At 39.6% G+C, this 13,468-nt stretch overlaps 1 protein-coding gene across 1 annotated transcript in view; it reads right to left on the minus strand.

Moving 5' to 3' along the window:
* Nucleotides 1-13,468, minus strand: part of PIK3C2G (phosphatidylinositol-4-phosphate 3-kinase catalytic subunit type 2 gamma) — a 275,645-nt gene that overhangs the window by 45,124 nt on the left and 217,053 nt on the right. Inside the window, exon 29 of the mRNA XM_037916093.2 lies at nt 8,751-8,826. Coding sequence (XP_037772021.1) covers nt 8,751-8,826 — 76 coding nt within the window. The remainder of the gene's footprint in view (nt 1-8,750; nt 8,827-13,468) is intronic.

Genomic DNA, 13,468 nt, shown 5'->3' on the forward strand with positions numbered 1-13,468 from the left:
GGCTTCTAAATGAGTTGGGCATTGTGACGCTGTGCAGAACGCCTAAATATCTTCGAAAATCTGGGCCTTAGTCTCTCTGTGCCTCAATTCCCCATTTGTGCAACAGGCATCAAATTATTTTACAAAAGATTTGGAGAATAAATACATAGATACTTGGGAGGTACTCAGACATTATCATGATGGCAGCTCGATAATTAATTAGATAATCCAAATACTCCCAAAACTTTGGGAAAGTTCAGATCAAAATCTGAACTTCATAACTATTCCCTATCTTTACAGAGAGCCCCAAACCCAGAACCACAAGTCCTGAACTCAAGTGATATTTTTTGATTTCCCCTCCACCGCCAAAAAAAGGGTGCTATTTAAACAGAAAGACATGCGTCTCTGGCATGGCCTATGCCACCATGCAATGCAAGGGAAATCTTTGCTAAGTTCTCATGAACAGAAAACTGAACAGAAGAGGTAAAATCTGCCTAACTAGAAAGCAGAGATGCTGCTGTCCTCCTGCTGTAATAATTTGCATACCTATTCTTTTCAAAAATATTTTTGTAAACTGGCCACATTTATTTCAGTTAGGGCTGTCAATTAATAGCAGTTCACTCATGTGATTAACTAAAAAAAAATTAATCGCATTTAAAAAAATTAATCATGATTAATCGCACTGTTAAACAATAGAATACCAATTGAAATTTATTAAATATTTGTGGATGTTTTTCTACATTGTCAAGTATATTGATTTCAGTTCAACAGAATATAAAGAGTACAGTGCTCACTTTATATTTTTTTATTACAAATATTTGCACTGTAAAAATGATAAACAAAAAAAAATAGTATTTTTCATTTCACCTTATACAAGTACTGTAGTGCAATCTCTTTATCGTGAAAGTGCAACTTATAAATGTAGGGGTTTTTTTGTTACATAATTGCACTCAAAAACAACACAATGTAAAACTTTAGAGCCTAGGAGTCCACTCAGTCCTGCTTCTTGTTAGCCAATCGCAAAGAGAAACAAGTTTGTTTACATTTACTGGAGATAATGCTGCCCACTTCTTAATTACCATGTCACCTGAAAGTGAGATCAGGAAGTCACAGGGCACTGTTGTAGCTGGCGTTGCAAGATATTTATGTGCCAGATGCGCTAAAGATTCATATGCCTCTTCATGCTTCATCCACTTTTCCAGAAGACATGTTTCCATGCTGATAACACTCATTAAAAAATAATGCATTATTAAATTTGTGACCGAACTCCTTGGGGGAGAATTGTATGTCTCCTGCTCTGTTTTACCAGCATTCTGCCATATATTTCATGTTATAGCAGTTTTGGATAATGACCCAGCACTTATTTGTTTTAAGAACACTTTCACTGCAAATTTGACAAAATGCAAAGAAGATACCAATGTGAAATTGCTAAAGATAGCTATAGCACTTGACCCAAGATTTAAGAATCTGAAGTGCCTTTGAAAATCTGAGAGAGGTGAGGAGTGGAGAATGCTTTCAGAAGACTTAAAAGAGCAACATTCTGATGCGGAAACTACAGAGTCCAAACCACCAAAAAAGAAAATTAACCTTCTGCTGGTGGCATCTGACTCAGATGATAAAAATGAATATGCGTTGTTCCGCACCGCTTCGGATTGTCATCAGCATGGATTCATGTCCTCCGGAATGGTGGTTGAAGCATCAAGGAACATATGAATCTTTAGTGTATCTGGCATGTAAATATCTTGTGACGCCAGCTAAAACAGTGCCATGCGAACGCCTATTCTCACTTTCAGGTGACATTGTAAACAAGAAGCAGGCAGCATTACCTTCTGCAAATGTAAACAAACTTGCTTGTGTGAGCGATTGGCTGAACAAGAAGAAGGATTGATTGGACTTGTAGGCTGTAAAGTTTTACATGGTTTTATTTTTGAATGCAGTTTTTTTGTACATAATTCTACATTTGTAAGTTCAACTTTCATGATAAAGAGATTACACTGCAGTACTTGTATTAGGTGAATTGAAAAATACCATTTATTTTGTTTTTTTACAGTGCAAATATTTGTAATAAAAATAAATATGAAGTGAGCACTGTACACTTTGTATTCTGTGTTAATTGAAATCAATATATCTGAAAATGTAGAAAACATCAAAGAAATTAAATAAATGGTATTCCATTATTGTTTAACAGTGCGATTAATTGCACGTGATTCATTTTTTTAAGCGTGCAACAGCCCTAATTTCAATGCTAGAATGATTTTGTTATAACAATCTACTCCCAACCCCCTTCTGATATTGCATAGTGACTAGGTGAGCATCATTAGGAATCACTTAAACAGTGACAGGAGGGGAAGGAAAAAAATCCAATGAATTGCACAACTTCATAGGTTCAGTGTTTTTCTTGGGTAATTAGAAGCACATGGAAATTGGTTAAATAAATAGCCATAAGAATTGTGCTAAAGCAGTTGTAACAATACAGAGGATAGAATACTTGAGTATGAAACAGGGAGTTATGTTTGAACATAAGGTACAATTCTCTTGGGGGCTCTGTTGATACTGTGAATTGCAAGAGGTCAACTTCAGCAGTTTAGAAAGTGCATCAGATCTCAGAGTATAAATTACAGTGTTAGAATTCAGTTGAGCATCATGTCCTGCCCCACCCCTTTTTTTATCTGTTCTATTAATGTTTTAGAAAGTGAAACCTTCCATCCAATGGAGGAATTCTTCACTTGCAATTGGTGTTTTTATATACAAGAAATAAATGTATGAATTGTTTAACTAGGTTGAGGATAGTGCCATACATCGGGGAAATACATATTTTAATCACATGAAAGTCTGAGGTCTGAAAAAGACACCATAGATATAAGCATGGCTATTTTAAATTTTTTTTTGCCTTTTTCCAATGTATATATGAAACGGCTTTAACAACAAAGATAAAATGAACTGAACACAAGGAAGAAAAAGGAAAAAAAAAAGAACACAAGGAGTCTGATTCAGCAAGGCACTGAGTGGGCTCCTCTGAGGCATTAACCACTTTCAACTTCCATCAGCTACCATCAACAATAGCAGCCAGATGCCATCAGGCTGTTTTTAGCCATCAGGTAACAGTTTAGAAACCCCTGCATTCAGTGCCAAATTGTGGTCTCATTGAAGTCAATGGGCATTTTGCCATTTTCTTTTGAGACCAGAATTTCGACCTAAACTATAATGGAGCACACCTGCTCTGATGCCCAATCTGGATACAGAGCAGCTGGTGGACCCACATGCTTGGGCTCTGCATTGTTAAAAGGTGGTGTGCTCTGTCTGTTCTCTCTTATAAACAAGGGCCAAACATTTGTCTAATGGAAGACACAGTCAGAACTCCCATTGACTTCAATCGAATCGAGATTTGACTTCTAAGGATTGATCTGATGCTCACTGAAGTCAACGGAAAAGCTCCCATGAGTGCCCGAAGCATGGCCCCAGGGCTAAATAGAGTTCACAAGTTCTTTTAATATAACTTCTGGATGCTCCTTCCTTGGGACTCCAGGGTAAGGCTTGAGTCAGCTGTGGGTTTATTTATTTTTTATGATTACAAACTAAGCCAGCTAATTTATTTGGAAATTAATTGCAACTTCAGGCTGAATGATTTGCAGTGTTGCCAGGTTTGTGTTCCCCTTATTTATTTGGATGGCCATTTTTTAAAGCAAATTACAGCCCTACTTTATGCTCTCCAATGTTTCTGGAATCATTTTTAAACAAACCATTCACTGTAGTTGCCATGTTGTATGAGAAATTAAGAAAGTAAGGCACAGATACAGAGAAATTGATCAAATCTCCTTGAGGGAAACTACCCTGGAAGAATGTTTTGCTTTTATGCATCAAAGGATTGCAAAGTGCTATGTAAACACTAACTAAACAAGCTCTCAGCACACCTTGAAGGTAGGTAAATCTTATTCTATCTTCTACATCCCTTGATTTGTCTCACACCTTTCCTCTCAAGACCTGTTTTAATGATCTACCATCAAAGGCTGATGGAACCAGTTCAGTTTGAGTGGATTGGGGTAGAATACTGCAAAAATGACCAACTGCTCTACTGACAGTTTGGTAGAGAATTATAATCCTCCTGTCATCAACTGTTGAAAGATTAGCTCCTAACAATCTCTTTCCTAGATTTGGCCTCGTAAGACATCATGAAATACTGATGGCCTGCAAAAGATGAAATACTAGGAACACAACAAGAAGCACATATAAGCAAGTGCAGCAGAGAGAGTTGTCATGTATCACAAGGATTAGTACAACAGTCTGGTCTCTCTAGGGGTGACTCCCACACTAGGCACTGGGAGTAAAGCCTGCACAGGGAGGTGTAATGCACATCTCCCCCCTTCAATGAGCCTGGCTTTTGTTTTAAAAGGAGATAGGTCCTATTTCTCTGCTGGTATAAATGGGCACAACTCTACTGACATCACCTAATTGTGCCAACACAGACCTTGTCCTATATGTGAACCATTAGAAATGACAGCAACCATTTCATTTCTTCACAGTGTATAGCTGAATGGTCTGGAATTTTAATACTTCCAGTAGATGTTATTCAGTAACAGAAAAATAATCATCATCACTGAATATCAAAATTGTTTTGATGGATATTTTCCCACAAAATAACATTTTTTTTGGTCATCATGAAACACCTTAGGCAAAATCATTTTTTATACCTGTTCCCCCCATAGTAGGCTAAGAGTACCAGGATGCATACAATATTGAGTATATTTCAGAATGCATCCCAGTGGGAATACTGCATCTGTATTCACGACAAAGTAAATTTGGCACTGAGTTTTAATCTCTTCTTTGCTAGGAGCATAGTATAAATTCATACATTTTAATTTTTATTGTACTCTCTTTAATAAGTGTAATTACCTACAATCTTTGAAAATTAAAGTGGTGTAAGTGAAGGATGATGTCAATCAAAATTCATAATCTGCTTGTTATGGGGCATTCTTTCTAACTAAGAGACAGGGCTGAAGGACAAATCACCAAGTTCTCATTCAGGCAAAACTCTTATTAAAGCCAAGTGGAGTTTTGCCAGAACAGAGAGACAGTAAAAATGGAGGCCTGAATCATCCCATATATAGAAAAAAGGAGTAAAACCTCTGGGCGGGGAAAGGGAAGAGGGAAGGTGTCTCCACACAGAATTCCCTGCCTTCTGCACCATCACTCCACTAAAGGGATGGGCTTCACTCCTTGAGAATATGCTTAGGGCCCACCTTCAAGCCAGGAAGATCCCAGGGCTTCTATGGGAACCCGGGGCCACACAGGGCAACGCATTGTTCTTGTCCCCATAGAATTATAGAATCATAGGGTTAGCAGGGACCACCAGGGTTATTTAGTCTACCTCCCACCCCTGCCAAGATGCAGGATTTGTTGTAGCTATCCAGCCTCCTTTGAATTTTAATTCTATCCTCCAAAGTATTTGCAGTCCTCCCTAGATTTGTGTCACCTACAAATTTGATCAGCATGCTCTCTATTCCTACATCCAGGTCATTAATAAACATGCTAAATAACACAACACCCAGAAAAGATCCCTGTGGAACCCCACTTGAGACCTCCTTCCAATCCGTCATCATTCCATTAATAGCTACTCTGTTTCCAGTTGTTTAACCAATTATGCATCCACTTAATGGTAGTTCTACTGAGCCTGTATTTCTCTAGCTTACTTATGAGAATGTTATGTGGGATTATGTCTAAAGTCTTGCTAAAGTCCAAGTGTATTATGTCCACCGCATTCCCCTTCTCCACCAAACCAGTTACCTTGTCAAAGAAGGAAATCAAACTGGTTTGGCATGATCTGTTCTTGGTAAATCCATGTTGGCTCTCAGTGATCACCGCTTTATCCTCCAGGTATTTGCAAACGGAATGTTTTATACACTGCTCTAGTAGCTTCCTAGGTATCGAGGTCAAACCGACTGGTCTATAGTTCCCCGGCTCCTCCTTTCCCCCCCTTTTAAAGATGGGCGCTACATTAGCCCTTCTCCAGTCTTCCAGTACCTCTCCTATCATCCATAAGCTTGCAAATATCACCAATGGCTCTGAGATTTCTTCAGAACCCTAGGATAAATGGCAACAGGCCCTGCTGACTTGATTCATTCAAATTAGTCAGAAGAACTCTGCTGTGTTCTTTACTTTTCCTGATCTGCATTTATTTCCCTTTATTTTCTATAATACCTTCTCTGGTCATGTTATTTTTTGTATGAAGAGTGAAGCAAAGTAGGCACTGAGCAGTTCCGCCTTCTTATCATCTTCTGTTACCGGCTCATCTTCTCCATTGAGCAGTGGGCACATGCCATCCCTGATCTTTCATTTTTGTCTGACATATTTGTAGAAACCCTGCTTGTTGTCTCTAACACTTCTTGTCAGTTGTAACTCATTCCTTGCCTTGGCTTTCCTGACTTTGTCCCTACATACTCGTGCTATTCCCACCTATACATCCTTACTGACATGCAAGTCCTTCCATTTCCTGTATGTATCCCTTTTGGGTTTTAGATAGCTAAAAAGCTCCTTGTACAGCCACATTGGTCTCCTGTGGCTCTTCTTATCTTTCCACTGCATCGGAATAGCATTATGTTGAGCCTCTAGTATTACATCTTTCAGGAACTGCCAGCCCCCTTCGACTCCTGTAGACCCAACACACATCATTTCCCACTTTCCAAAGGAAGTTGAGGGAACAGTGCTCTGGAGGTGGCTACTCTCTTTATGCAATTTAGGGCCTTCTTTGTGTTCTGTGCTGGTACAGTGCCAAGCATAATGGAGCTCTGATCTATGACTGCTACTGAGATACAAACAAAAATAATGTGAAACCAGGGGGAAATTCCCCTCCGTAGCCATGCAAAGACCTCAGGATTTGGACATTAGAACAAAGAGAAAGGGCATTAACTACTTCAGTCTGAAAAATCTGTGTGATTGTCTTACTCTCAAAATCTTTAACAATTAGTGTTTTCTAGGGTAACTGGAGATGAATATTCCTGTAAGACACAGATGCTTTGCTTATTTAAAGCATTTCCCAGAGTTTTGAAAGCCAAGTTACCCTGCAGGCAAACAGCTTCCTACATCCCTATCTCTGATTATTCAAGGCCTACTGATCTTAACTTGTACATCTGCTGTATCCCCCTCTCTCTGGCTCGTCTTACGGAGCCCCCACATCACCATAAAAATGTAAAGAGTTAACCAACAGGTTGGGTTATTGATATGATAGCTTGGTAGCTCACTAAATACTCAGAAAATAAATGATGGTCCAGTTCACAGAGTGAAAGGTTTTCTTCTTTAACCAGTGTACCATTGGCTACATAATACTTATATGGATGGTCCACTGGGTTCAATTCCCTGCTCTTCTGCAGACTCATCATGTGACATCAGTGTCTCAGTCCCTCATCTGTAAAAGGGGGTTAACAGTAGTTCCTGATCTCTCAGGGTTGTGAAAGATAATACATTTAAGACTGCGAGGTACTTAGATACTACAGTAAAAGAAGCCATAGAGAGCTATAGAACATAGCCCATGAACCCAGGCTACAAGCTGTATTTAAGGTCTGGCTTGAATTTTTGCAACAAAACTCTTCTCTTGTCAGTGCTTTGCATCTTCCCAATCCTGGGCCATCTGGGTATCATCAGAGCAACCATAACCAGTTTCCAATGGCCCTAAGGGAATTGATGGGGTACAGAGATGTCTTGGCCATGGCTCTTGTGCTGCAGGGAGAGGGGCAGTAGGAGCCACTATAGCAATTCTACACCAACAGAGGATCTCTCTACACAAGGGGAATCCTCCAGTGGTTGGTTAAACCAGAATTAGAATTGCTTTGTGTCACTAGAGTGGTATAGCCAAGGAGCAGGGGCTCAGTCTATAAAGAAGAGGAACAAGCACATTGGACATGGAAGGGATGTGGCATTGTTAACAGCCACTCAGTTATGAAATGTGGATAGCTGGGTATCCTGGAGCTTTCTTATCGCTTGGAATATACAGCAAATGGCTGAACTGTTTTGGTGCAATCAGAGTAGAACCGTGGCCTTCGGCATTAGGTTTTATTTCCCGCACCCCCAAAGTTGACTGCAGAAGATGAGCTGATATGCAAGAGTCAGCATTAGGTAACAACAAAGCCAACAAGACAGCTCATTGGTGGGGCTTCAGGACAGAAGAGGGAGATGGTTAGGAATTTAGACATGTTAAGGAAACAACGTGCAGAGTATTATTAATTACTGAGGAGCTGTATATAGTAGTGCTATTTCTATAAGCAATGCATACTTAGGCAAGATTAACCACATATTCTGTTATTTACATGCCCCACTCATTGTGAAATACTCTCATTGACAGGTCATTGCTAGCATACATTATTCTTTCCCTGTCTCAACACATGCATGATACTTTGTCATACCTCAAATCCTCCTTCTTAAGATTGTTATATGAAGAGGGGTTTTAAGAAAAAAATGGCTTCTGGCCTAGTTTGTTTCAAGTATAAATATATATTTGCTTTAATTATGACGTAAGTATAGCTAGAAATAATACAACTAGTAGGGGAAGGGATGTCAAAGCCAATTGGGGCTGCAGATTGTATTCAAAAAATATTTGTGTTAACTTCTACGAGTCAGGAAATAAAAAGTGAACTGAATTACTTACTGGTTATTATACTCACATTAACAAACAAACAACACGTTTACCAGTGGGTTCGGTTAGACCCACCTCTGCATTGCAGCATTTAATGTTACCAAGACCTATTCCCTCTTAAAGTGATCAAAATTAATAATGTACATGCCTAGGCTAACAAGTGCAGATTCTTCTGGCCAGTCGGTTTTGGACCCATCGAGGAAAAAGCTGAGGACGTGCTCATTCTGAAATCAAATAAAAAAAACAACAGAAATATTACATGCTGTGAATGGGTGGGGGATGTGCTCCATTTTCCAACACTGGTCCCGAAGGGCAACGGGCTGGTTTGTCTCTTGCACATGCACTAGAGGAATAAGCAGGAAAGGGGAGCCTCTTCCCTTCCATTGCAGGGCCGCATGGCAGGATAGGGCCCTAGTACTCCCTTGGATGTTGCTCTATGAATCCAGATGCACACCCGAGTGGGGTGTAATCACAGCCCCGACCATCTGTGCAAAAACTGGGTTTGACAGCAGGCACTAACAAGGGTGCATCCTGCCCCTTTTTGGGGAAGCAGGAAAGAAGCACACCTGAGGGAGTTTTACCTTGGCCCCATGAGCCATCCTGCCCTGTACTAGCTGGATGACTCAGGGACACTATGTCTTTGCTTCTTCCGGTCAGCATGCCACACAACAGCAAGGCCAAAACGTGGTCTCAGATTAGTGTTTCTAGTTGGTAAATATGCTGCAAAATATTTCAACCCCACCCCCTGTACAGCCCTTCTGTGGAGAGGAAGTGGTGCAGAAGGTCTTGCATTGGTCCCCTGCATGCAGGGTGAAATTCACCCCATTCACTGGACCAGTGTACGGCCTGTAGCACCACATAACTTAAGTGGTGCAAACATCTTCTGTTGGCTCTCTGTACCCTCCCATTCTAACAAGGCTAATAAAGAGTTAACTTTCTGACAGAGCTCAGACATGCAAATAGGAAGAAGAGGATCATTTTTCACCACATTGTTTAAAGAGGCCTCACCTCTTGTGCTAGATTAGAGATTTTATTTGTGTTAACTGACCCACAGTGCTCTAGTAAACAGATGTAAAAGGTAGTTGAATTCAGTTTTAGAGCAGTAAAGTAATAAACCAAATCCCCTGGTCTCAAATATTGTGCAGTGCAATAAAAATGTGAATTTCAAAATGAACAGTTATAAGAGTTCTGAATCAAAGCTGGACAGTAATTGCATTTTATTAGCTTTTTCATAAAGCAGCATGTCAGACTGTCCATGCTTTAATGTGGTTAGACTAGCCACATTTATATCAGTGTTACTGGGATTGACACTATAACGAACTGGATGCTGCACAAGAGCCTTTTCAGATTCCAGCATTCAAATGTCATCAGCATTTTACAGGGCTAAGAGAAATAAGATGTCTCTTATCAACAGCATGTCCTGCTTCAGTTTGACAAAATGCAGCAAGAGACAAAAAACGAAAAAGGGGAGCTTAATGATAAATGTAGCTCCTAGAGCAATTAACATCTGGGATTAGCAGAAGAAAAAGGAACATATGCTCAGCATTCAGATATGATTTAACAATTTGGATTTATTTTGACATTTGTTTTTGCTTTTTATTTTTTTATTTTGTTGTTTGAAAAATAAAACCTCCAAAATGCTTCTAAAAATGTCACTTTTCCTTGATTCAAATAGGAGAAGAAGTGATTAGCAAGAAAGTGCCAGTACTCCAGATAACGCCGAGTGTTGACAAATACAAGGTAACTTTAATCTTCTGGGGATATCTCATATGTGAACACATATACTGCTTCAGGTAGTAGTGTCATCTTGAACATTTATTAAACAATAGGCTTATTCCTTGTGGGACCCTTATTTGCTTTTTCAGCATAAGTCTCTACAGGCAAGTGTAGGGAGACTCAGCACTTGAAGGAGTATATTTTTGGCAGCTCGGCCCTTATTTAATAGTATGAAAAAAAAGCAGATAAATGTAAGTAGTCATCCTACCTTCATAAACTCGAGAGGACAGGTATGAGGAGGCAGAAGGAAGAATATTTTAACACATTTGAAAGGGAAATAAAAATTCTTCACTGAGCATCCTGTCTTTCTACTTCCTCTTGCTTGCTCTTTCAACACTAGATAGGTAGATTTATATTGGTGACACAGGGAGAGTACTGAGCGGGAAGAACGGAGGGTTATTTCAGGTTACCATAATTGCAAGTTCTCATTTTCACCAGTACCTGCAGCATCATTTAAGAGCACATGGCAAATGGTGCAAAATCTCATCACAGGCATACACATAATGGACACCATTCATCCCTGGTGCCTCACTATTGATTTCAAAGCATGAATTTTGCTGTGTGTGTGTGTGTGTGTGTGTGTGTGAGAGAGAGATTGAGAACAATGACGTACCCAGAGTGTGTGTGTGTGTGTGTGTGTGTGTGTGTGTGTGTGTGTGTGTGTGTGTGAGAGAGAGAGAGAGAGAGAGAGAGATTGAGAACAATGACGTACCCAGCATGGTAACAACGCACATAGGGAGACAAGAAAGGTTAGTGTTGGCAAGTGAAAAGGAAAAAAAAAAAAACTGCCTCAGACAGCCCAGGACCAACGGGCAGATTGGCCAGCGCACATAGGGCACGTGAAAACACTGCCAAGGCCAAGGCAAAGATCTTCAAAGTGTTTGTTGTAATAGGCATCCATAACTGCTTGAGAGACAGCAACTGCTCGGCAAACTGTGTGGAGGCTGGGATCTTAGGTATCGGGAGTACGTCTGCATAGTACAGGACATGCTCGTTTAGACGCCACTTCAGCAAATAATTTAAACACATGCTTAGGTTCACCCCTATTCAGCAAGAGACAAACACATGTTTAACTTTAGGCTTGTGCTTAAGTCCAATTGCAGTCAATGCCAATGGGACTTAAGCATGTGCTTAAGTGCTTTGCTGAACATAGACAGACTGATGTATTAGAGCCTGAGACAGCATGTGTTAAATGAACACAAATTGTATGTTTTGTAAATGGCTGAGTGCCTGCATTCCATTAAGGATTAACTGCTAGTGATCAGAAGTGTTTGGTATTGGTCAAATGGTTTTGGTGGCCTCAGTACATTTCCCAGTGAATAGGTATCCATGTTACAAAGACACATCACCATGAGAGGCAGTAACTGACCCCTGTGTTGTCAATTTCAGCATAAGCCAAGGAGTGAATTGACCATGAACATTCAACTACTCTTTCACAGAGAGAAATGTTCTCCCCAGGTCAGTAATTTCAGTTTAAGTTCCTTAAAGCAATGCCTGTATTAGGAATTTTAGGCAAATCTCCCATCATTGGTCTTATTTTTATCTAATAAAAATATAATCTGTGAAGTTTAATGGTTGATGTTCACCTGGTTGAATCAAAAAGTCAAATATTCCATTAGGGGAATCTACGTACCTGAGCTATGGGTGTCTCTCTGTTCAGAATTCATCAATATGCTCAGCTGTTAAAATTGAAAGGACCAAATTTCTGCTCTCAGGTACGCTGGTACAAATATACAACTCCTAATCCTACTCACTTTGGTGTATATATTCTGAACTTACATTAGTGTAACACACTAGACTTTGGCCAGGCATCTCTACAGGAGCCTAAGTAAAAATTATCTTAATACTTGGGCAAATAAATTAATCATAGTCAGATTTCTAGACAGCAATAATTCCAGTAGAAAAAGAATCAACCTGATCTGTTTTTTCAGCTGTCTGCCTATCTTCTCTACTGGTGTTAGAGTAGGTCTGGAGTCAGAGAACTCCCATGCTTCTGTTATAGTTCAACAGGTCAGAGAAGCAGCAGGAAAGAAATAAATCAGAAAAAGCTGACCCTGCTGCATCTATGACATCTTCAGGAAATGATAGGGGAAGATAGGAGACTTCAAGCCCTGTGCATTTTGGCTCTACTAGATTGCAGTGCATACATGAAAAGTGAAAATTCAAGGGAGCCACACACTTCAGACCCTCACTATTTCTATCACATTAGAGCGACCCCATGAAATGAACACTGGAGCCATTTTCTGATTTCACTTGCATTGGTGTAAATCCAGAGTAGCTCCAGTGATATCACTGGGTTATTTTGGACTTACACCACTATGTACATGAGGGGAGAATTTGGCCCTGGAGGTTATACAACCTTCCACCATATTTATGAGGGATTTTTTTGCTCAAATAACAGAAAGATGTGAAAAAAATTTAAAATACAGATATGTCCCTTTTCAACCTTAATTACTTTTTTGCAAAGCATTAGTTAGACTAGCAAAAGGTGCAAAATTATCACCTGATTCTCATTTATACTAAGGTCTTAAAGTGTGTACTTATGTAATTTACAGCCATTTCAATTTACACCCACTTTAAAGCTTCTTTACATTGCCATAGTGGTATAAAAAGACTTCAGTATAGGTAAAAATCAGGCCCTGTATGTTTCAATGTGCTAGAATCACATCTGATGTTAGTAGTAAAATTTCAATGACATCCATGGACATTTATGTGCTTACACTAATACTGAATTTGGCCCAATGTTTTTAGAAGTATCTTGTGGATAAGTAAAAACAACCGCACACAGGAAAAAAAACAATAAACTTCACCTTCCCCACAGTTAATGTAGTGTAGTTTTGCAAATTGAGCTTTCTCTGAAATTTTCAAAAACCCAACCCACGCGCCCCCCAAAACAAACCAAAAACCTTTATGTATGAACTCAGTGGGACAATTCAGGTACGTTTAATTAAGCACATGCATTTTGGTAGAATAGGAACTGACATCTAAAATCTGTGAGCTGCATGAGCACACTGTAAATCCAATATATTGAAACCAAAACAAACACCACACATTTTTTAAACAAGAAGAGATGAGAAAATAATCCATGCC

This window comes from Chelonia mydas, chromosome 1 (genome assembly GCF_015237465.2).
Source record: "Chelonia mydas isolate rCheMyd1 chromosome 1, rCheMyd1.pri.v2, whole genome shotgun sequence".
In the NCBI taxonomy this organism is placed as follows: domain Eukaryota; kingdom Metazoa; phylum Chordata; order Testudines; family Cheloniidae; genus Chelonia; species Chelonia mydas.